The sequence below is a fragment of the Odontesthes bonariensis genome, chromosome 13 (genome assembly GCF_027942865.1).
Source record: "Odontesthes bonariensis isolate fOdoBon6 chromosome 13, fOdoBon6.hap1, whole genome shotgun sequence".
NCBI classification, from domain to species: domain Eukaryota; kingdom Metazoa; phylum Chordata; class Actinopteri; order Atheriniformes; family Atherinopsidae; genus Odontesthes; species Odontesthes bonariensis.
The window spans coordinates 11,169,649-11,192,955 of NC_134518.1; the positions used below are offsets into that span (position 1 = coordinate 11,169,649).

A 23,307-nucleotide genomic window follows, 5' to 3' on the forward strand; every position below is an offset into this window, starting at 1 on the left:
AGTTGGCTCTGGGTTAACAAAAGAAGAATTGTGTAACGCTAAAAACAACATCTGGTGGAATATTTTACACGTGATTAACAGAATTACTGGGTACAGTTAAGTAACTGAGTGGGAGAGGCTGAGACAGAGAGGGGTGCTTACCGGTTTCTTACCGTAAAACACCAATTAGATTGTGTTTGTGTGTGCGTGGGGGGGGACACCATTGTCAGTGAACACAATTCCTCACTGCATTCACGAAAGCAAGTTAAAGTTATATCATGTAAAGATAATTTAAGATTAAGAAAATATCCAAAACACTGCTGCCTGAAAGGAATTCCGATGGAGGAGCTAAGCTAACCGCTATTAATGTGGCACAAAGTGACACATTGTAAGAAATTCACAGTATGGTGTTTGAAAACATTACGATTTTTTTTAAGGTTTGAATTGTTTTAGATGGAGGAAAATGAGCTCCTCTGAGTCGCTGTTAGCTTAGCACCCATGTTCTGAGACTCTCCAAACTGAGAGCGCTCTGACTTCTGTCGACCGTACTTAAGAGACTACTAACTTCACTCAACCTCGCTTAAAAAGCAAAAATTCATACAAAAAAATACAAAAAAGCTAAAAACCTGGTATTTCTCTTTAAGCTCGATTCAAGCACATATTTTTATATACATATCAAATAAACTGACAGACATGTTAAGAGATGACAGGCTAGTGGCCATCAACGCTTCATTTTCCTGTTAATTTGTAGCTGACAAAAACTCAAGGATGATTGGTGAAGTTTTAAAAGCATAAAAATGTAAAAAAAACAAAAACAATATCACTGAGTTGGTTTTCAGTATGTATTATGTCGAATGCTGGTGTTGAGCACCTATGTAGCGTCATCACACATTGTAGTTCCCCTGAATTTCCACAAAAATACACTCCTTCTTTGGTGGCACACCTGACAACAGCTGATCTGTATTTGATTGGTTGACTGCTGTGATGTCACAGTAAGGAGGTTTTCTCATGTCATGCCATTGAGACAGATGTTGGACTTGAACACAAGGAGGAAATTATTGGTTGGAACAAAACAATGTTAAACTAGCTTCACATATTTCTGTTTCTATATTGAACTAAAGCAAATGTGTTCATAAATATCCCAGAAAAAATGTATCACAATTATACTTAAAAGTGACCTAATGCACATATTGCTTCTCAAAAGAATTTTAAAAGATTAATAAACAGCATCGGTGGGCACGAGGTTTCAGCAAAGTAACCAGAAAGCAGACCATAAGCATTTTCAAAGTTACCAAAAAACTATTCATATCAATTCTAAAACGTGATTAGGAATCAGTGAACTGCTCCTCACAGCACTGTAGTTCTCATTTGGCTGAGCAATTTACGATCAACCAATGCTAAACAATGGACAGGAAGGGGAAAACTGCTCTGTGTTTTGTGGATACGCTTCCTGGCCTTCCCCAGGTGTGTGTGGGTGGGTGGGTGTGCGACTGTCTAAATATTGTGTGTCAGACTACCTTACTCACCTGTGAGTAAAGCAGGATTCATGCTGCCAAGTCTAGCCTTGATAAGCTCACATATTGGGGAAAAAAAAAAATTCCACTTGGAGCACTTTCTAAAAATCTCATGAGGATTCTCTGGAAGCAGTTTAAAATATATAACATTTACATTTATTTAGAAGGAACATTAAGTGATGTGGCTTCATGTGGCAGCCATCTTAGTAGAGGATAATCTAAGCATATACAACAGGTTACTTATTATTCTAATCTTGACAATTCTATTAACTGCTACTCGAGTTTGACACTTCCCCCCCCCCCCCACTTGTGTATAACCACCTAAAGCCGAAGTGTTCCATCATGCCAGAAATCAAAGCCCAGAGCGAGTTTAATACCTCATATGGGGAGAAGTGAGTATATGTAGGGTTTACATGTATTTATATACATATATAAATAGGCTATTCTGAGTTAAAGAATAGTTCTTATTAGTCTAAACAGGCAGTCTGTGGTCTGTAGTAGAAGGACACTTCCTCTCTGAGGCACTGTGGTTATTAGTTTCTCTTCTGACACTGAACACACCCACTATCTGCTGCACAGAGATAAATAGCTGTTCAGACTTTAATGTGTGTGACCATATATGAGTCATGGGCCGGTTTATTTCCATGGCAGCCGCTCTGTCTGTTACATCAAGGTGCTTAAAAATGCAAAGGCAAAAATGATGGGAGTTCTAGTAAATGTAGTAAAAGAAAAAGAAAGGCCCATAGGTGTTACTGAGTACAATACAAGGGGTATATAATCGGAGAAATTATAGAGACGTGTTATATTCATTTGTACAAATGGAACAGAAACGCCTCTAGTCTAGACTTATCCACTTATCAATACATTTGTTACAGGAACTTAGAATTAAGTTGTGTAGAGGTCTAATGATTGTCTGCAGACAGGTTACAAACTAGAACCCGTTAACAGCAACAACGGCCACAATCAATCCAGGAACATTTCTTTCCAATTCAACACGTTTTTTTTGCTATAAATAAACTCAAATATAACCTGAGCAGTAAATGGCCGATCAAAAACTGGCACAGACAAATGTTCTTGCGTTCAAAACCAGGACCGTAATTGAACAAATACCCCTTTCATGACAGGTGGTGACATTATAAAATCTTGTGAGGAAAAGAAAAGCAGCAACCACACGTGTTGTGTTACGAGTATTCAGGAGTAATGTTCCCCTTTGGTTGCTTTGCCTTAACCACACACTTTCAAAATGACGTGACAGTCAGCTCCCTGCAATCTGTGGGTATGTTGCATGATACCCAAGACTGGAAGTTTCTGGACTGATCCGCCTTAGCCCCGCCCACACGCCAGAAAGCTCAGCTGATGCAAGCGGCGGCTCCTCCGCGGGTATAAAGAGCTCCACTCTCACCGCCGCCAGCCGCACTGCTCAGCTCAGTTACTACATGGAGAGAAAACAGACCCGACACTTTGCGGGGAGAACGGAGTATCCCAAACAAGAGTCAGGATGGTCTATACCGCGGCCCTGCCCTTCGGACACGGAGTACCTGTGTGGTCGGAGGAGGAGAGCGTCGTAGAGATGATAGGAAGATATTTGTTCCAGCTCACATCTCCGGGTCCAAAGAGGAGTTCAGCCCGGCGGGGCAGCGTCGACAGCTGCGATGAGAGAGAGAACAACTCGCCTTGTAAGTTTTTTTTTTTTTAAGTTGTATTTAGAGTTAGGTTTTTTTTATTATTATTCTAATGATGTTTAATAAAACAAGTCCATATCTTGTTTTAAAAAGTTTTAGGACTTGCTTCTAATTGGCTGAGCTTCCTACGGAGCCGTTGACTTGCATTTGATTGAAATATTAATGCGCCATCTTTAAAGCCAAACTAAATCAAATCAAAATTATTTGTATAGCACATTTCATGTAAAAAACTATTCAAAGTGCTTTACATAAAATAAAAGCATTGCAGCAGGGAATGGAAGAAGCATTCAAAATACATAAAAGAATATAAAGAGAAACAAATAAAATCATTTAAATGAATTTAAAAACAATCAACAGTCCAGACAAATTAAAAGATATCGCGCAGATTTCATGCATAGACACATGAGAAAATAAATGTTTTTAACCTGGATTTAAACATTTCTACATTTGGTGAAAATTTAATCTCCACTGGCAGTTTGTTTAAAAAAATGTTGTATTAAAATGTTGGAGATGAGCACTATATATCCTGGCGGATGACGAATCAGTTACACTCTAGATAGGTCTGATGCTATGAAGACAGGTCTTTCTTGGATCAGCTGATATCTTGCCGAGCCCTTCACACATTCAGCTGCTGATGCTCAGACTTCACACTGATGACTCAGGGCAAAGACTGTCAGCATTGTTAGACCTTTATCACATGACTTGACAAAAGGAAAATGATTCAAAGGGCAAACTCTGTGAACACCGTCAACATGTATGTTTGAGAAAGATTTTTAACAAAAGCATACACTTGTTTCTTACAACGCTCTGGTGTCATTACACAGTTACTAACTTGGACGCTGGGCTGGAGGATGAACAGCGGCTCCTCCATCAGGATGTGACCCAGCAGATGGAGCGCTGCCTGACGGAGGCCAAGGTGTCCGTCCTCCACTGCCAGATGCTGCTGCTGCCTCGTCACATGACGACCAAGGTCGGACACCATGTGCTGCGCACCTCTACCGAAGAGCCCTGTGGGCTCCGGGGCGCCGCCATCAAACTCTATGTAGAGAGCAAAGATGCCCTGAAGTTTGTGGGGAACATCTTCCCTGACCCGACTGTCACCCCAACCTTTGAACTGTCCGTGGTCTTCAAGGCGGACGAGGACGGCAGCTGGCCACCACTCAAGCATATTTTTGAGACCAACAAAGTGCTGAAGCTGAGACCAGAGTACCGGCTGGTGAAGAAGAAGCTCTATTCCTCTGCCAGTCCTGTTGTTCGTGATTTCAGCTAGTGGTGAAAGTAGAGACGGTGGACCCATTTCATTCTTTCTGTTGGGTGTTTAAATGTTTTTTTTGTATGAATGTAACTTTGAGCAGGTCCTCAAACTGCTTGTTTTCTAAACTCCACAATACTACAGTGTGTTGCACAGAACAGTTGAAGGTCTAACACTGTAAACGCGTCACGTTCATTTCAGGACTGGGCAGGTCTCACTTCTGAAGTCAACTGTGCTTTTCCTTTTCTTTTTTTTTTTTTTATTTATCTGTGAAATAAATTTCTTTGCATCACAACTGTGTTATGCGTGTCCGTTCACTCGTTTCTGTAAACAATCAGACGAGCGTTGGATGAATGACGCGGTCTGATCAGCTCGCTCAGGACTTGAGTTCTGGGTTGCTCACAGTGAAAAAGGGGAACTGCATTAAAACCTGGTGAGAAGAAGCCCGGTGACAACTCAGAGGAAAGCAAGCGAGATGGCTACATTTAAATCAAATCTTTATTTAACAAATGTACAACAGAAAACACCAGCTACCCAAACTACACGATCCTTCTCAGGTACAAAACTTTTTTTTTGTCGTTTTTTTTTACTCCATCTAACACCCACTACAAACTGTTTTCTTCTGCCATTTACAAAGCGCACACACAGTCTCTCTCTCTCACACGAACAACACACAGAGGCTACATCCCAAATGACAAACAGGGATGAATCATTACAACAAACTCTGCCCATCATGTTTAAGCCCATAAAGTGATGGCTATAATTCAATATTGCAGCACAACATGGATTTCCATCTTTGTTTTGTCATCCATTACTTGGATTGGGGACGCCTCAATTTGTTTCACAACAAATGGTAAGAAGATAATCCATCACGGTTGCATTATTCCCCGACCCAGCTGCTCCGGGTGTAAAGGCTGCAGTGGATTTAAACGGCAGCTTTGAAGACGCAGTTTGGTCTCTGCATTAAATTTGATGCCCCAGTTCAATCTGATGAACAATCCTAAGCCTCGTGCTTTTGTAAAAGCTCAGCAAGAGATGCAAAGTATGCGCAGTTTAATGAGCCGAAACGTGCGCGTGTTTTTGTCCAGCAGATTAAAGCAATCCGAGCCATTGTTATAGAGGAGAAAGTAGCTCCACCTGATTTTCTTCATTTGGAGAGATCCTTTTTTTTGTGCTGTTGCCATCCAGTGACTTTCCAGCCTACATGCGCTGGGCACAGTTTGATGCAGAATACAATCAACTGACAGAGTAGTGTTCACATATACACTCTTAAGCATGACCAGATCCGACAGAACTCATCCTGCCCTTTATTGATCGATCCCAAACAAACTTTTTGCTGGTGAAAATCCTTTTTCCTTAAAGTTCTGATTCAACTCAGCAGGCGGAAATGATGACTCGCTATCTTAGCTGGTTAAATGACACTTGAAGGGGGGGGGGGGGGGGTTCTGTCCTGGAGTAAAATCCCACGGTGCCACACATTAACTTCATGAACAGTGAAGACGCAACTACGCAGTCCTCTCAGACACATTGACAGACATGCACATCCACATATAATCCTGCCTAAGCCCAAGTAAAGAATAATACGTGTGCATATACACACAAACCAGGCACACAGTCCTTTCCAGAAAACATCCAAAGTGAGCGGTCAGATAATGACCTCCACCCTCTGTCATATTTAGCTCCTTTGTCTCTTTCTAAGGGTTCTCTAAAAGCTGCAACTACTTCTTCATTTTGAGGTCGGCCTCCATGGCGCTGCGGCGGCCTCTGGTGCCTCCGTCCTGCAGCAAACAGGGAGAGAGAGGAAGAGACTTAACATGAGGGTGAAGAGTTCAAAAGTCAGGTGGGTAGAGTGAAGGGGGGGAGGCTGTAGAAGACACCCCCCCACCCCCTGCCGCCCCAAACTCATGTGATTGATTGAGCTCCGCACATAAGAAAAAACAAAAAAAACAGCACAGTAGGCTACACCTCGGAGGGCTTCCTCCTCAAATGAAGGACAGAAAGAAAAACAATGATGATTTGGAAAAGAAAAAAAAAGACTTTAAAAGAAATAAAGGAGAAAATTAATTAGAACATGCAGAGACATGGACAAGCGCACATAAACAGAAAAACACAGGAAACCAGCATGGGCTCGTTAACCGAAGGGCGACGGAAGCTTGAGTGATGAGGGGCTGCTGGAGCCGGTCTGTGTGTGTGTGGTGAGAAAGCTGTGTGCAAACAGAAACTTAAAGTTTATGAGGGTGACACAGTGTGTTCAGGGATGTATGAGGCATGTGTGTGTGAGAGAGGTGTGTGTGTGTGTGGGGGGGGGGGGGGTCTTTCATTCTGATGGCCTAGTTTGGCGCCTCAGAGGTCGGGCAGCATGAGCGCTTTCCACAAAGGAGATAACAAACACCTTTTGGAGAAAGTCTAAGGCTGACACGAGTCATTTAACGTTTGACTGAAGAGAAGTTCTAATATATATACCAACGATGATCCAACAAAAAACTATTTTCTAATCCTGACACTGAAAGATTAGCTCAACAAAGAACATTGTCAGACATTTCACATGAAAAACGTAAATAAAATAAAAAAATGAAAATAAAAATCGTACTTTTTTTTTTTTTTTTTTTTGGATCGTTGTCTGAACTCTTCACATCAGTTTCACATCACTTTGCCTCAATGTGAGTTGATACATAAAGCCGCTCCATTTACTGGTTATTTTCTGCTCGTGCAAAGGTATAAGCAACAACTTCAAGACTTCAACCCTACGGCTCTCATCTCTGAAAGTGCTTTCTTTTGCTGTCGTTGCTGCTCGCTGTGATGTCGCTGAAGTAGAAATAAACTGAGATGAAAACAGAACAGAGGTCGGAGGTGTTGATAGCAACATTATGAGTGTGGGTGATGTTTGCTCTGAGACAGGTGTGTGCGGAGCGTGGCCTGGATCGGGGTGAAATCTGAGGGAGAACCTGAATACTTACAAAGAGAGAGAGAAGAAAAGCAGGAGAGGCCATTGGGACACTGTCCTGTAGGAGGACAAACATCGGAGTGAGAAAGAGAAAGAAAAGACACACGTGCGTGAGAAAGCAGGTTTCATACGAGTCTGCGTCAAACACAGGCAGCGCTGAGGGGAAAGGTGTCCGTTACACTTCAGCACAGGACGCACGGGCGGACACACACAAAGTCAAAGAACATCGGAAAAGACACAGCGACACGCAGAGATCAGAATTCTGGACCGAAACAAAAGACCCACAAGCAGGCACATTCAGCAGTTCCTATCGTGGCCCCTGTAACTTTCTTTAAGCAGCATCTCCTTCATATGGGTTGCAGATTATAGAAAAAATAAAAATGACAAGAACAGGTTTGGCGGTCTCGTATCAAACTTTGGCGAATTTGCGGCGAGGAAACAGCCAAACCAAAAATAAAACATATTACATGCGTGAAGGTATTGGCAAAATATGAAACACGAAGGGATATATAGCACTGGACCTCAAGAACGTAGCTAATTCCCAGGCGTTTCCCAGGGGACATTTATCATGTCAATAGGAAAATAATGCAACAAGTAGCAGGGGACGTGTTTGACACACAATCAAGACTCCAACGTTCATACAAGTAACAGAAATGAATGCGCGACGCCATGTAAACCAATTCAAACAGACGTGAACAAGTCGATGGCAGACAGACGGTTAGTGAGAAGAGGCGCAGTAACAGGACGTTTCTTTAAGGAAGCAGTTAGTGGCAAGCAGAGCAGACAACGAGCCACGTAAATACAGCTGGAAAAAGAAAAGCGCGCCCTCTATCAGTTCTAAGGTTTTGAGTATTAGGTGTTAGGTAAAAAAAAAAAAAAGAATCACCTGGTTCTTACCAGGTCTTAAAAAAAGTCTGGCAAATACAACCTCAGATGAGCAACACCACCTATTACACATAGATCACATATTACAACGTCCCGTTATTTATTCAACGAAAACTAAGTCAAAATAAAGAATGCATGTCAACCGCCTCTCGCCCAATGACAGCTGGGATAGGCTCCAGGCCCCCTCCCCCGCAACCCTTGGATTAAGCGGGTATAAAAGATGGATGGATTTCAATCAGGTTGAGGTCAGGACTTTGACTGGACCATTGCAACACCTCGATTCTTTTCTTTGCTGCCGTGTTTGGGATCATTGTCCTGTTGATGACCCAGTTTCAGCCAAGCTTCAGCTGTCAGACAGACGGCCTCACATCTGACTCTAGAACACTTTGGTATCCAGAGGAGTTCATGGTGGACTCGATGACTGCAAGGTGTCCAGGTCCTGTGGCTGCAGAACAAGCCCAGATCATCAGCCCTCCACCACAGTGCTTGACAGCTGGTGTGAGGTGTTCGTGCAGATATGCTGTGCTTGGTTTTCTCCAAACATGCTCCTGTGTATTATGACCAAACATCTCCACTTTGGTCTGAAGAACATTGTTCCAGAAATCTTGTAGCTTGTTCAGATGCAGCTTTGCAAAACCAAGCTGTGCTGCCATGTTTTTTTTGGTTTTTTTTTAAGAGAGAAGAGGCTTTCTCCTGAAACCTTTCCAAACAAGCCATACTCGTTCAGCCTTTTTTATTTATTTATTTTTTTAACTGTAGTCATGAACTGTAACATTTAACATGCTAACTGGGGCTCATAGAGTTTGAGATGCAGCTGTTGGTTTTTCGCAGTTTCTCGGAGTATTGTACAGTCTGACCTTGGGGTGACCTTGCTGGGACATCCACTCCTGGGGAGATTAGCAGCTGCCTTGTATTTTTTTCCACTTTTGAATAATCTTTCTCTCTCTAGAATGATGTTTGGAAATGACCTTATAACCCTTCCCAGATTGATGGGCAGCGACAATAGCTTCTTTTAGATTATTGCTGATGATCAATTACCAAGTGCATTAGATTAGCAGCACCTGCTGTTACTTACCTTCTTAACTCCTGTGGGAGCAGTAAGGGTGGACATCTGAGGTTGCATTTACCTCATTTTAAGACCTGATAAGGACAAGATGATTTTTTTTTTTTTTTAGTATGTCTAGATACCTATAAACTTAGAACTGAAAGAGCATGTCTGACTTGTGTGGTGTTCATTTGAATGCAAGTACATATCATCACTGTCATTTTAGCCTTGACATCAGTATTCATTCCACTTTGTACATAAAGACGGACTGTCATATACTGAGGTATGCTGTTAGATATGTGACGTGGAATGTAAAAACTTGATTTCTTTGAAGGAGCAACAGTTTCGCCTACAATTTGAGAAAAACTCAATTTACGTGTATTTACATGAACAAACTGCTCCATGGTGATGGAGGGAAATTAGTTTGACATGTTATAAGTGATCAATGCTGTCTTAGTATCAAGTTTATAAAGCACCAAGAAATAAAATAAAGTGTTTAAATTAAAAAAAGCACAGTCAAAGACTCTATATTGGCCATATGCTGGAGCTCGTAATGAGTCGAACTAATTCGTTTGTCGGGACTGAGGATCTAAAAATCAGGCATCACGGTCACTCAAGTCATTTGGAGCAAAGAGGCTGAGCTCATAAATGTGCAGGCACGCGTGTTTGCCCCCAAGCTTCGAGACACTGGAATGGAAGAAAGTGCATTCATTGTGACGGTTTTGTAAAAGATGCAGGTCCTACGCTGACTGTTTAGTCAACTGTCCAATAAGGAGCTGATGTGCTTAGAAATGTAGAAACGTGTCCAAAGCAGTGGCCGCAGACTTCTGAACTGGCTGCCAAAAGGAGACGGACTGTGCAACATGACCTCGCGCTCATTTCCGACAGCATTGTGAAATTTGCCTCTCAGGTGGAGGATGCTCTCTCCAAGTTGCATTTGAGTTTCAGATGCTTTTTAAAAAAAAAATTCTTTTTAAAAGATTTTTGCAAATCTCTGTAGGGCCAAAGACTGGAATAGCAGATCTGGACAATAATATTAATCTTAAAAACAACAATTAAACAATTTCATGAATAAAACCTTTGCAACTATAACAATCAGAGGTTAATATCATGTGTCTGGAGTCCATCTGAGACTCTACCAGTAAATAAAAATACAAAATTAAAACCCCCGCACACCTACAGAGATGTTTCCATTTATTTGGATGAAACTTTGTCTCAGGATAAAGTTGGACACAGCTGCAATCCACAGAAAAATTCACAAGTTCAAATATTAGAAACTGTATCAAACAGAGTTGGAGACACAAAAGTGGACAGTTTAGTTTCACAACTAAAAGGCGACATTTTGTGATTTGGAAGCTTAAAACTTGCTCTGAGCAGGACTGCCCTTCCCCTCATGCGGCCCAACCCACCTTCTCAGCCGGCTCCCCTGGCTTACGGTTTCCCTCCCTGCCGCGAAGGCTCTTGGCGGAGATGGCGCTCTCTGAGGTCTGCATGATGAGCTGGGTGGCTAGGAACTGCTGGACGTGCTCCAGGACGTCACGCTGCATCTCCAAAGCCATGTGGTAGACGTCGTGGTCCGACGAGTTGTACATGACGGCGTTCTGAAACATCAGCATGATGTCGCGCTGAAACTCGGCTGTGGTGCGGATCACACCGGACTCGATGTTCTTCTTTATGGCCGACAGGTCCATTGGTCTGGAGCAGCGACACAGAGGGAGACGTGCTTTTTAAAGTTGGCGTCTTCTCAAACACGAGTGAGCTATAAAAGACCTTTGATTTGAAATGAATGTGTAAAGTGCATCTGTGAGCGTGAGCCAGCCTGCTGCATCTCATTGTGTCGTTGTGCTACTGAGTGTGCGTGTGTGTGCTTTCTCTAACCTGTGCACAATGCTGTGGTAACCGGGGGCGATGTCATCTGACACAGGCTGCAAGAAAACACTGGCATACCTGAGAGACACATTAGATCTTATTAACATCAAACAGTCTGTATTACAGAAGGAGCAGCCTGCCTTTTCAGACCAGACTCCATCAAGATAAACAAAGACTGCTGTTGCTGTGTTTGAATCATTCCCTCGCTCAATATATAGTGTCCAATGTACAAAGGGCTCAATAGTGAGCAGGGCTAGACAGCTGCTGATGCATTTCGGACACTCCTTGAATGCAGCTTTTCTTTTCAATTATGCCTCCATTTACAGTTTATACACAAACATCAAATCGGAGTAAGAGAAAGCAGAATGTGCTTTTTTTTTGGTAGCAAACATCTAGTAATTAACATCTCTCTATAAAACATGAATGGCACCAATAAACTACGCACTTTTAGTCTTTTTGATTGCGTTGTATCGACCTACACAAGCACGGACAGCAGCTTCGACCCCATAATAATCTTGTTATCCTTATTATCATCATCATAACCTTCGGTTAACCAGGAAATAACTTTTATTTTCCCAGGAATAGGTCTAATTTAGATTAAGGAGCATCCCGGCAGCATCATCATAGTGATATACAGTAAATACACAAATATCTGACAAAAGCACACGGGCAAGAAAATCTAAATGCTAAGTGGTCTTTTGTGCACCTTTTTTTGTGTACAACTTGATGGAAAACTAGTGCACCATTTAGTGAGTGAGTGGACAGTTCAGACACAGCATTTGATGGATTTCTGATGTGCAAAGAAGCACCACCTGTGATTGGCCGCCGCCCTCCACACCAGCATGATGGCTTTCTTCCAGATCTTCTGTGCCTGGACTGCCTCCTGGTCCTCTCCACACGTGGAGCTGATGCAGAGACAACAGAACAGAGGGAGGAGAAAGGAAGTCAGGGCAGAGTAGGAATGTGGAGGAGACTCCCAGCAGTGGGTGGAAACAGATAAGTGATTCCTACAGTTAGACTTTTTATGTTCCGAACGCAACAAGCACAGGTTTAACCATTCACCATTTCCTTCTACCGATACACAGCACAAAAATCTTAATTGTTACGGTCGTCTCTGCAAACATGACCACCTGGAAACCTACAGCTGGGAGGAGGAGGCCGGGCTGCTGGCCAGTGAATCGGCGGTGTAGCGTTGGGAGGGCGGACCGTAGCCGTCCTCGCTCTCGCTGGCTGCCCGCTCCACCTCAGACAGATAAGGACCCTCCCCACAGTCCTCCTTCAGCTCCATGCCTTCTTCTGGGTCACCCTCACTCCCTGCCTCCTCCTCCTTCACCTCCTGGATTCAGCAGCACACACACAGAGAAAAACTACAGATTAAAACTGCTCTTATTTTCAAAGCAATGTCGATGTGTTTAGATGGGGTCATCCGTGTTACCTTCGACTCTTTTCCAGACACAGAGCTGTCCTCTGAGTCTATGACAAACAAAAGAAAAAAGTGTTAAAACAAACAAAAAACACAGGTGAGCATTATTTCTACGTGTACATGTGTGCATCATCCACCTAGGCAGGGTGGGTTGGGTTCAGGCTGGCTCCACTCCTCCCCTTCACTCTTCACCGTGGCTTCAGTAGCCTCCTTCGCCGCGGGCCCCTCCTCTGTGACTTCACTTCCTGTCGCGCCGTCATCAGATGCGGCCGAAGAGGTGACATCACTTCCCATCACCTCGGGTCCCTGCTCTTCTCTTTTAGCCTCGGGCTGATTTTGTGGCTCCAGGTTTCCAGGCGTCGGGGCCGACGTCGCGGCCACATCTTGAGGTTCCTGAGTGGAATTGGAGTCCTGGGCAGTGGGTGTGGGGTCTAAAGGCTTCAGCTCCTTTGTTTCCCAGGGACCGGGGAGGGAGTGGCCCTCTGAAACCTCCTCACAGAGAGAGAGAGCGGCTTCCACAGCGGCTGCATCTAAAGCCTCCACGGGGTCGTCCACCTGGGACGATGGACAGAGACGAGCACAGAGAAAAAAGGAGATAAATCCATCAGTGCTGTAAAACGACCACACACACACACACACACACACACACTCAGCCCTCAGTGCTATCCTAATGATGCACCAACTGTTGTTTCTATCACACAGTGTTGTAAATAATGAGGCCACTCATGTTTATTACCATGACATTAAGCAGACGCTTCTATCCCAAGCAACTCATCATTGAGGAACAACAGTCCAGCTTCAGAACACGAAGACACTTTGGCTACTGCATTTGAAATCCTTTTAAATGACTACAACAGAACATGAAAAGTAAGTGCAGTTAGGGTGTTATGAGAGGAGATGAAAGGAATTCTTCTTTGCTTTGATAGCATTTGGCAGCTTTTGGCCTAACAAATGAAAACAGTCTGGGTTCTGACTGCCTCCAGGCTGATGTATGGTCGCCTACGGAGAGCTACGGAGAGGCTCTCCGTCGCTTGCGTGCGTCGGCCAAAATTCCTATCTATCCGTCGAGGAGACGGAGACTCGCGGAGACCGCAAGGGTTGTGATTGGTCGGCTAACAACATCATTTCCGGAATAACTTTTCCGGTTTAGCGCCGTCCTCTCAGAACAACAACACTGCCATTTTTGAAAGAGTTTACTGTGTGCCGGTCAACATTTGGTCAAAATTATTTGCATTTCAAAATCAATAAGCTCCAACTCCAACAACAGTCTTTCTCTCTCGGTCGCCATCGTTCACTGTGAGGAGTGGAACGGAGCCGGAAGGTCAACAATCATTCAACGACTTTCACGATAGATGTTCCAAGATTGGGTTGTTTAACGTAGCGACGCCTACTGATCGGGAGGTGAATTGCCTTGCGTATCAGACAGCCTGACGGAGAACTTCGAAAGGACGGACTACGGAGAAGCATTGACGAATAGCGACGGAGAAGTATACTGAGGCCTTTATGGATATGGATGGCGGTACCAGATGATGTTCCTGAGAGGAGTGCAGAGGCGGAGAAAGAACACATATGACTGAGTTTAGATATCTGGGCGCAGTCACTCTTTTGGAAGCTTAAGCGAGCATCAGCTGAAGACACCTGGTCAAACAACTGATGCGTGTGTGTGTGTGTGTGTGTGTGTGTTTTGTGTGTGTGTGTGTGTGCATGTTCCAACACAGATGTGGGAGCAAAAGATAAAGCACCTGCAGGATTGACTGAGGGAAGTTCATGCCAATCAATATAAGCAAGAGGCTACTAAACCCAGAGGTCACCAGACAGGGTGTTTTCGCTGTTCAAATAAATGATACGGTGAACAACAGCTAATTTTGTTTGAAGAACACAATATTAAACGCCTAGTTGCTTGAAAGGGGCTTACCCTTGCAATCTCAGTCATTAAAAGGGCTTTTCCAAGAACAGGAAGTTTAAAATCAAAACAACTCCATCTTCTTCTCTTCCTCTAAACCTTCGGCCCAATTTCGAAGCTTCCCTTTCTATCACTGGTAGATTGTAACCATCTGCAATCCAGTCTGGTTTCAAACTGCACTACTGCACAGAAACAGCTCTTCAGAGAGTTGTTGCATTACAGTAATGATCATGGTACGGGCGCGTTACAATAAGTTGCCGCTAATTTGAGTAAAGTGAATGTAGCTGCTTAGGTGCAGTCTGTTAAGTGGCGGAATGCACAACAGCTTTGAGTGTGAGTCATGAAATGAAGGCAACGTTGCAATAATAAGTCAAAAATAGGAGTGAAAGCTAAAAGCACATGAAAAAGTAACCACCTCACCCAAAAGAAACCAATATTGTTGTTATAGCTGTGGTGTGGTGTCCAAAATCCACTTGAACTGGAGCAATATGTATGTTTTATGGAGATAATCTGTGGTGAACCCTTGTGTACATTTCAACGGTATGTACCTTCTCCTCTATGATGGCTATAATGTCTCCCACAGTCTCCAGGTCCAGTTCGTCTCCCATGTAAGACACGGCCACGAGATCCTCTTCGACTAATCCCACCTCTTCACCGAGCTCTGCCTTCACCACAGTTTCCGCTTCTCCCTCTGCAAACACAGGCGGACGAGTAAATCCCAACATGTGCGCACACGAAGCGCTTTCCTCAGTCAGAAGCAAACAGCAGAGAAACAACAGTTGGAAGATCTGGCAGCGTCCCAATCACAAATTATGCTGAATTGATCTAAACGACGAAAGCTTTATTCATACCCACTTTGTACGCAGAAAAATGGGGCCTAGAAGAAGTGCAGAGGAAGGTGAAGGCAGAAAGGGGAAATTGGTAGAGCAGATACTGAGGGGCAGATTGTAAGAACTAAATGCAACAGCCTATTAAATCGACTTTTCTTTCATATCACACATTACACATCCCCATAAGAAGCCCCCTTTGAAACGAGTTAGTTGCTAATTAATAGGACAAGTTCAGAAGCAAAAAGTGATGATGTACACGCATACACACTTATTCTCGTGGGTTTACCTGTGATGACCTCGTGACCCGGTGTTGCTGTGGCAGCGTGTACACCATTGACCGAGCTTCCAGTGGAGTCTCCTTCTGCAACCTGACACCAAAACACAAAAGCGAGTCAGAACCAATGCTGAAAGAAGAGATTGAATGACGTGAAACTGGAATACTGTGGTTGAGGCGAGCTACCTTTGAGAGATTACCGTTTTAAAGAGTCACCTCAGCAGTGCATTACTGCATGACCGAAAGCTGAAAAAGCATGACTCCGATCATCTAAGCCCTTCCTGAGCTAAAGCAGTCGGTTCAAATGAAGAACTCATGATGATCTTTTGTATTTACTATGCTTGATGTTCAATTAAAGCTGACGTTTTCAGTATCTTTTCACATAATCTGGATGAGAATGCATATCACAGGAAGAAGAACTGAATACAGGAACTTTCACAAATGAGTTTTTTTGTGTCATTATTATTATTATTATTATTATCTGCGTGGGTTTGAACCATTCCAGCAAAGCCCCCCACTCACCCGGCGGGGGCTGGCTGAGATGAGGTTTCCTTTTTTAAGCAGTTCTGATAAAAGAGGCGAAGGTGGCGGTGTGGATTTCTGGGATAAGAGTCTCTTCTGTGGCGAGTCATCTACTAGTGCAGCCAGGCCTCCATCTTTGGGTCCCGGAGGGTCTACTGCTGGTAGAAACACTCCAACCCCTTGCACCTGGCAGGGACATGAAGTAAACTGTGAAACGGGTTGCAATAGTACGTTATTTCCTGCAGTACTACCACTGAGTCATAATGATACAAAAAAAAAAAAAAAAAGGGCAACCCAATGCAAGACTTGTTTGTGGAATCCAGAATGAAATCTGAAACCTATGGGACCCCAAATCAATTACCATGTGACCCGAGTCAGCTGAGGTAACGGTGACTAATAATGGATTCAGTCAAATGTGTTTCTTAACAGAGGACTCGAATGGTTTCTGCTGCTTCAAAACAATGTTATTTATCACGTATAACTTAGTATTTGCATTATTCTTCCATCACTGCTAAAGCAGAGTATAAAGTTATTCTTACAACTGAGTGGGTGGTCGTGTCATCAGAGGAAGCGCCTCCTGTATCCATGAGGGGAGTGGGGACTGAAGAGTCGGTCTGAGAGTCCAGGGTCGGGGGGCTGGTCCCCAGAGGAGAACGTACGGTTACACTGGGGAGACGCTTTGGTGTGTTTTTCACTGCCTGACGAGCTGTGACAAGCAGAGTGGGTCAAGAGGGAGAATGAGTTCACTTTGTTTTCGAGTTTTCATGGCATCACGAGCAGGGCTCATGTGATATTTCATCATTCCAGATTCCAATCAAACCAAACAACCTCTTGTGTTAACAAATGATACGACAAAAATATTCCTCGGAGGACAACTGCATATTTGCTGCATTTTTAGACTGGGAGACCAAAACTCAGATCATGTTTTCTTTACTGGATTTTGATATTATGTCAAGGTGGATTCATTTCTAATATGGAGTACAATATTACTTCTCTATACACGTTTTTAATAAACAATGACTGCTATTAAAGCAGTCTCCATCATGCTCAGAGAATGACCCAAGGCAGCACTTCTAAAAATAATACCAATGTTAAAAAAAAAAAAAAAAATCCCACCCACGTGATCAAAAACATATATATTTCTCTGATCAGAAGGCCCCGACAGAGATCAGGCTGAACCGACCTTGGTACGCCATTTCAGTAGCTTTCCTCTTCTGTTCCGCTTCATCCTCACACTGCTTCTTCTTTCTGGAATTGAAATAACAAACATTCATAACTGACAACGTGAGGAGTGATAAAGGAAGTAAAGGAGGGAGGTAAGACCGCCGAGGTGTCAGAATCCAGCCACTGGATGTAGAATTGTTGCTATATTGACTAAATGAGATGACATTTTTACTTGTTAGCTGGTTTTTACCAAAGTCTGGCTGGTGGACCTGATATACAGTAAACTAAAACTCTGGAAAAGTTCACATTTTGACCGGGTGGAGGATTTTAGGGAATCTAGGTGCCACAGAAATGACTGCTTTCATCCCAAAGGACCGTGGGAAAGCTTTAATTTCATGCTAGGGATCTATCAATTAGTCGAATCCACATTTGACTTCCTGAACCCGACTTCTGAACTGATACAGATTATCAAACAGATTAGAGCCTTACAGCGTGATCTCTGCCCACAGCTCCTTCAGCTGAGAATCCATGTGACCCGTTTGTATCAGATCCACCTCCTTCTTCAGCTTCCTGTCAGGATAACACACACACACACGATCCAATTCTGATAATTTAGTCCTTTTTGATTCTGTAACATGTCTTCTTTCAAGCTTGTGAAAAGAAAAGACCCACAATATAGATTTTTTTTTTCTCTCATGAACATTTATGCAAACTCACACATATTTTATCAGAAAATGCCTCATTTTGATATTTAAACATAATATTTTTTTCAAACTTGCAATACAATCTAATACTATTTTCATATAAGAAATCAATTACATAAATTCCACAGTAATATCTAAAGATTGTAATTTCTTTATTTAGATCTTTGTTGCTCTGTACATCTCCTACACATCCCTATGGGGCACAGCAATTCCTAAAAAGCAGTTTTGTGGTATTCTTTATGGCAGTTTACACTTTTAAAGGAGAATTCCGGCTATTTTACAAACATATCCCATCTGTTGGAGACCAAGGAAAGTTGGCCAAAGGGAAAAACGCCAGAAATTTTCAAGCCCGCTGCGCAAAGTTGTCCGATTGCGCTGATTTCCATGAAAGCGGGCTCTATCGGGCAAGCTTTTAACCTTTCCTGAGGCTCTTAACGTGTATCAAAATACTTTTTACCGAATTGGCCGTGGTGTCAGTAGAAATACAATTCAACCCAGGGGCTAACCATACCATTAGCTAGCACAGACATTATACATTTTGAGATTTCAAAAACAGCGCACCTACCTTTCTCAGCTTCCGTGTTCCACAGGCGTGCGCACAAATTAATCGATCGCCGAAGTCATACACTATAGTATTCCAAAATTGTCTTTTTGTCCACCAAAAACGACCCTCGGGAACCGAACTACACATTGCCATGTTTGTTATTGTTTCCTATTGAACAACTGACTCGTTTCAACACCCATATTCGCCATGATGTCATGACGTGTCACATGACTGCTGGAAGGAGCGCACCTTCGCCCATTATTCAGCTGCGGGAGATGAGAACCCTCGGGATGTTATTGGAAGCCATTTCGAGATGGATAGTTCGTAAGATTCTGATGTTGGAATGAAAGAGTTTGACGAGTTTGATGGTCGGGGTTATCTTTTTGAACCAGAATACACTGACTGATGAAGAGTTGTTGGCACAAGATGCAGCGAGGATGGCTCAAACCGATGATCCAGAAACGGGAGCTACTGCTAGGTCACGCATTGGGGAGACATGGTGGTGCAGATGTGGACATTGTATTGCACTGACCACAGAGGAAGACAGTACTTTGGAATACTATAGTGTATGACTTCGGCGATCGATTAATTTGCGCACACGCCTGTGGAACACGGAAGCTGAGAAAGGTAAGTGCGCTGTTTTTGAAATCTCAAAATGTATAATGTCTGTGCTAGCTAATGGTATGGTTAGCCCCTGGGTTGAATTGTATTGCTACTGACACCACGGCCAATTCGGTAAAAAGTATTTTGATTCACGTTAAGAGCCTCAGGAAAGGTTAAAAGCTTGCCCGATAGAGCCCGCTTTCATGGAAATCAGCGCAATTGGAAAACTTTGCGCAGCGGGCATGAAAATTTCTGGCGTTTTTCCCTTTGGCCAACTTTCCTTGGTCTCCAACAGATGGGATATGTTTGTAAAATAGCCGGAATTCTCCTTTAATAGTCAGGGAAATGATCTTAAAATGTTGACAGCTCCAAACTCCTCGTGTCCAATTCTATGCTTTGTCAAAATTTTGAATTTCAACAGAGCTGATGCTGAATGGTGGGTCGTCCCCGACCAGATCCCTGGAGCTGAGCGAGCTCAAGCAAACAGCCGTTTCATGGGAACTTAAAGCAAATTAACGACTATATTAACATCCTTCTTTTTCATTCTTTCGGCCTCTCCCTTTTATCAGGGGTCGCCCCAGCAAGTTAATCTCGCATCATCGATTTGGCACGTTTCACGCCGGATGCCCTTCCTTGACGCAACCCTCACCATTTATCTGGGCTTGGGACCGGCACTACAAATACACTGGCTCGTGCTCCCCAGTGGCTGGGGACAATTTCGCCTCACAAATTAACCTAACATGCATGTTTTTCGGGGGGTGGGAGGAAGCCGGAGTATCCGGAGAGACCACGCATAGGTGGGGAGAACATGCAAACTCAACTATATAACCATCCTACTTTGTATTTTTGAATAAAAACGTCCAAACACAAGTATTTGGAGTATACAAGTAAAACAATTGTCTTCATGTCAGTAATCAATTGGAGAAGTTTCAAAGTGACATCAGCTTAAAGGAGAACTCCGGTATTTTCAACATTAAGCCTCTTTTCTGAGTCGTCTGCAATGTTTTAGAACCCCCCTCACTGCTTTTTTGATGTTTACTGCTGTCTCCGGTATTTGCCTAATTTTGATTCTTCTCAACCTGCTTCAGAACGGCAAGTCATGCGCATGTCCAAAAAGGCCCGTAAAAGCACAATAAACGTCCGTTTTCAAAATCATCAACTCACCGGAGTGGTTACTGGTGTGCACTGGTAATCCATATCAAATTTCGTTGCGAAAAGTTGCTTCTGTCGTGTTTTATTTGACATTTTGTACTGGATGTTCATGTTCGTTGATATTACTCCGCCACCGCTAAGAAAATAGTGCGAGCATGAACGAGCTGCCAAATAAAACACGACAGAAGCAACTTTTCACAACGAAATTTGATATGGATTACCAGTGCACACCAGTAACCACTCCGGTGAGTTGATGATTTTGAAAACGGACGTTTATTGTGCTTTTACGGACCTTTTTGGACATGCGCATGACTTGCCGTTCTGAAGCAGGTTGAGATGAATCAAAATTAGGCAAATACCGGAGACAGCAGTAAACATCAAAAAAGCGGCGAGGGGGGTTCTAAAACATTGCAGACGACTCAGAAAAGAGGCTTAATGTTGAAAATACCGCAGTTCTCCTTTAAGTTATATGTACCTGTACTGCTCCTGGGTGTCTCGCAGTAGTTTTTTCAGCTCCTCTATCCTCTCAGCAGTTAACCTACGAACAATGACGTCTTCAATGGTCTCCACCACCTCGCCCTTCTCACCGCGTTTACGCCTGAAGCGAGAAAGCACACACACCTGAAGTCAACTCTCAAATGACATACGTTAGTAAACTAAAGCAGCAACATAATGGTCGTGATAACGTGGTGTTGAGGTACTGACTTGGGTGCTTCTGTGGCTTCGAGCAGTTCAGAATATTGTGAGGCACAGTGCTGAGAAGCAGAGAGAAAAAAGAAAATGTCATCCTCAAGTAGACTGAAAGAAGCTTCAAAGGTAATACCTGTCCATGCAGCACACCCGACTTAATGAGGGGAAAAGAAATTGGCGTGAAGGTTTGCGGCTTCTCACCTTCTGAGAGAACCAGTCGGGGGGGCGACCGGGCTCTGAGAAAGGCTTGATGGCTCTGCTTACAGACACCCTTGAAGACAAAGAAACTCCTCAGAATAAATATACATTGAAGTCAGGACGAGCTTAAAATACGCAGAATCTCATTTGAGTTCAGACATCAGCTTCAAGTTCAGGTTCACCGTGAAGACACAAAGGCCGATGCCATGTTGAGTGATCTGAATACCAGGGTTGTGTCGTCACTCAATGTTGTCTCAACCGTTCATGTTTGGACACCCAAAGATTGTTGAGCCTGCTTTGTAGTTCCCCCCTCTGCTTCTATTAGTCTGGGTTACTGCTACTGCCCCATTTGTGAATGACAAAACCTGCTTTGTTTAGTTTGTAGTGAGTTTTGTTTTTGCTTTACCAGTTTTGGTCTCCGCTCCTCATAACAGACGAGGCCAGGCACAATTTCTCCCTGACTGACCAGGGCTCTGTAGGGCCCACATTCAGTATCTTGTGTTCTGTAGTGGGAAGAACAATAAGGCAAATAATTTATTATATAACCATGCACTTTTGGTTATGCATTATAAAGGCATATCGCACTGTACCATATGTCCAGCATGCATAAAACAAAACAAAATATAAAGTGACAGGGTGCTCTCTGTCAGAGCTGATAAATAAACATTTATTATACTTTTTTTTAAATATATTTATATATCGGATTCGTTATTACTCTGTTGCAGCGAAACACCGTAGATTAATTGTATAGTTGTTTGTTTTGCTTGGTCATATTGTGATGCCACACGATATTGCTTTAATGAAAGTGCTGTCTTCATTTCTTGCTGTCAAAAAAGACAAAGACCCAATCGTTGCAGCATCAATTGGCTGCCTTGCAGCTTTCACTGTATTTATGAAAGCTAGGTCGTTACTGTTAGCGGTATTTTTCACACCAGTTTGTGTCGTGTCGTGCGGACTACTTTAAGATTATTATACATTTTCACTTCATCATTTTGCTAAGAGCCGAACACAGTTAATCGGTACACTATAGTACATATTTACTAGTGGCCATTTAATCTGCAAAAAAAACTAAAAAACAGCTGGTTAAGGTTTAAATAACAGCGCTAGCTTAGCAATGCTGATCGGGGGGGACACATTCATGGGACACAAACATTTACACACACTGTAAAAGCTTTGTCAGGCAACCAGATAACTGGCTACAAAACAACCCGTTGAAATGCAATGTTTTGAGCTAGTCTTTCGTTACTTGTATCCCTAAATTAAAAAAATATGTATAAAAAGACCTAAAAAAAATAACTTACTGCCGACTCCGCTCGCCATTGTTTTTGTGACAAGGCCCGGGGCACAACTTCCGCCGGACAGGTTTCAGTGCTGCACATAATACACTTAACCGAGCGCCTGTATGGAATGAGCGGAATTGAGTAAAAAGAAAATTTAAAAAAGAAAAGGAAATTTAAAAGAGAAAAGAAAAATAGGTGAAATGGTAGAATTTAGCCCCCCCCCCCTTTTTTTTTTGTTTAATCTAAGAATTATATTTGCTATTAAGTTTACTCTTCATTTTCAAAACGAGGACTTGAGGATTGCTGACTTTTCTCAACTTTAAGTGGGAAAAAGTGAAAAAACACAAGTCAGAGGCAGATGCTCTTTTCCGCCAATGACAATATGACCATTTAAAGGATTGTATTAAAGCCCGGCTCACTACAACCATATCTCATTGAAGTTCTGGCAGATTCGTAATGAACACTTAGTTAATTTGTCCTTGTTTTCTAAGTGTTTATATCCTCAAAGAAAGCAAACAAGGAGCACTGCTGCCCTGGTTGTGAATTCAGAGTAGTAACCAAAACCAAACTTTCAAATATGGCATTAATTCAAAAAACAACATTTCTGTAGCCATCTCCAGCTAAGGTATTCCCCCAGTGAAGTGAAAACACAGTATTTAATCAACTGTATTCAGCATTATGGGGAAAATGAAAAAGGACATTGACATTTAGAATGTATAGGATCTTTATGTCAAAAAGATTGTTGCTGCCCATCAATCTTGGAAAGGGTTATAGGCCGTAGTTAGTATGTTAAATGTTAAAGTTCATGGCAGTACACTTAGAGAAGTACTGAATAAGTATAGCTTGTTTG

General features: G+C 42.9%; 2 protein-coding genes across 5 annotated transcripts; one reads left to right on the forward strand and one right to left on the reverse strand.

Moving 5' to 3' along the window:
- Positions 1-2,884: 2,884 nt before the first annotated feature.
- On the forward strand, positions 2,885-5,137 carry LOC142397510 (DNA damage-inducible transcript 4-like protein). The gene is made up of 2 exons (XM_075480929.1): positions 2,885-3,169; positions 4,000-5,137. Exons 1-2 carry the CDS (start codon positions 2,992-2,994, stop codon positions 4,443-4,445), a joined length of 624 nt encoding a protein of 207 aa, XP_075337044.1. The 5' UTR covers positions 2,885-2,991; the 3' UTR covers positions 4,446-5,137.
- brd8b (bromodomain containing 8b) lies at positions 4,912-22,540 on the reverse strand. 4 transcript variants are annotated; one of them, XM_075480926.1, is made up of 19 exons: positions 22,479-22,540; positions 21,584-21,680; positions 21,181-21,250; positions 20,995-21,044; positions 20,765-20,887; positions 17,776-17,856; positions 17,306-17,370; positions 16,662-16,828; positions 16,123-16,308; positions 15,613-15,694; positions 15,045-15,187; positions 12,731-13,148; positions 12,606-12,643; positions 12,313-12,506; positions 11,983-12,075; positions 11,180-11,248; positions 10,711-10,996; positions 7,385-7,429; positions 4,912-6,205 (listed from the first exon to the last, which is right to left on the reverse strand). In XM_075480926.1, exons 1-19 carry the CDS (start codon positions 22,495-22,497, stop codon positions 6,146-6,148), a joined length of 2,286 nt encoding a protein of 761 aa, XP_075337041.1. In that variant the 5' UTR covers positions 22,498-22,540; the 3' UTR covers positions 4,912-6,145. The 4 variants fall into 4 exon arrangements, with proteins under 4 accessions (XP_075337041.1, XP_075337039.1, XP_075337043.1 ...); XM_075480924.1 differs by lacking the exon at positions 22,479-22,540 and adding an exon at positions 21,893-22,208; XM_075480928.1 differs by lacking the exon at positions 7,385-7,429.
- Positions 22,541-23,307: the final 767 nt, after the last annotated feature.

Bases quoted from the DNA above. Each gene is read 5' to 3' on its own strand.
- LOC142397510 (XM_075480929.1), top strand. From the start codon at position 2,992: ATGGTCTATACCGCGGCCCTGCCCTTCGGACACGGAGTACCTGTGTGG. The intron at 3,170-3,999 runs GTAAGTTTTTTT...GTCATTACACAG, and splicing joins GAGAGAGAACAACTCGCCTT to TTACTAACTTGGACGCTGGG.
- brd8b (XM_075480924.1), bottom strand. From the start codon at position 21,995: ATGAAGACAGCACTTTCATTAAAGCAATATCGTGTGGCATCACAATAT. The intron at 11,249-11,982 runs GTGGTGCTTCTT...TGTGTCTCTCAG, and splicing joins AGGGCGGCGGCCAATCACAG to GTATGCCAGTGTTTTCTTGC. The intron at 10,997-11,179 runs GTTAGAGAAAGC...TCGCTGCTCCAG, and splicing joins TACCACAGCATTGTGCACAG to ACCAATGGACCTGTCGGCCA.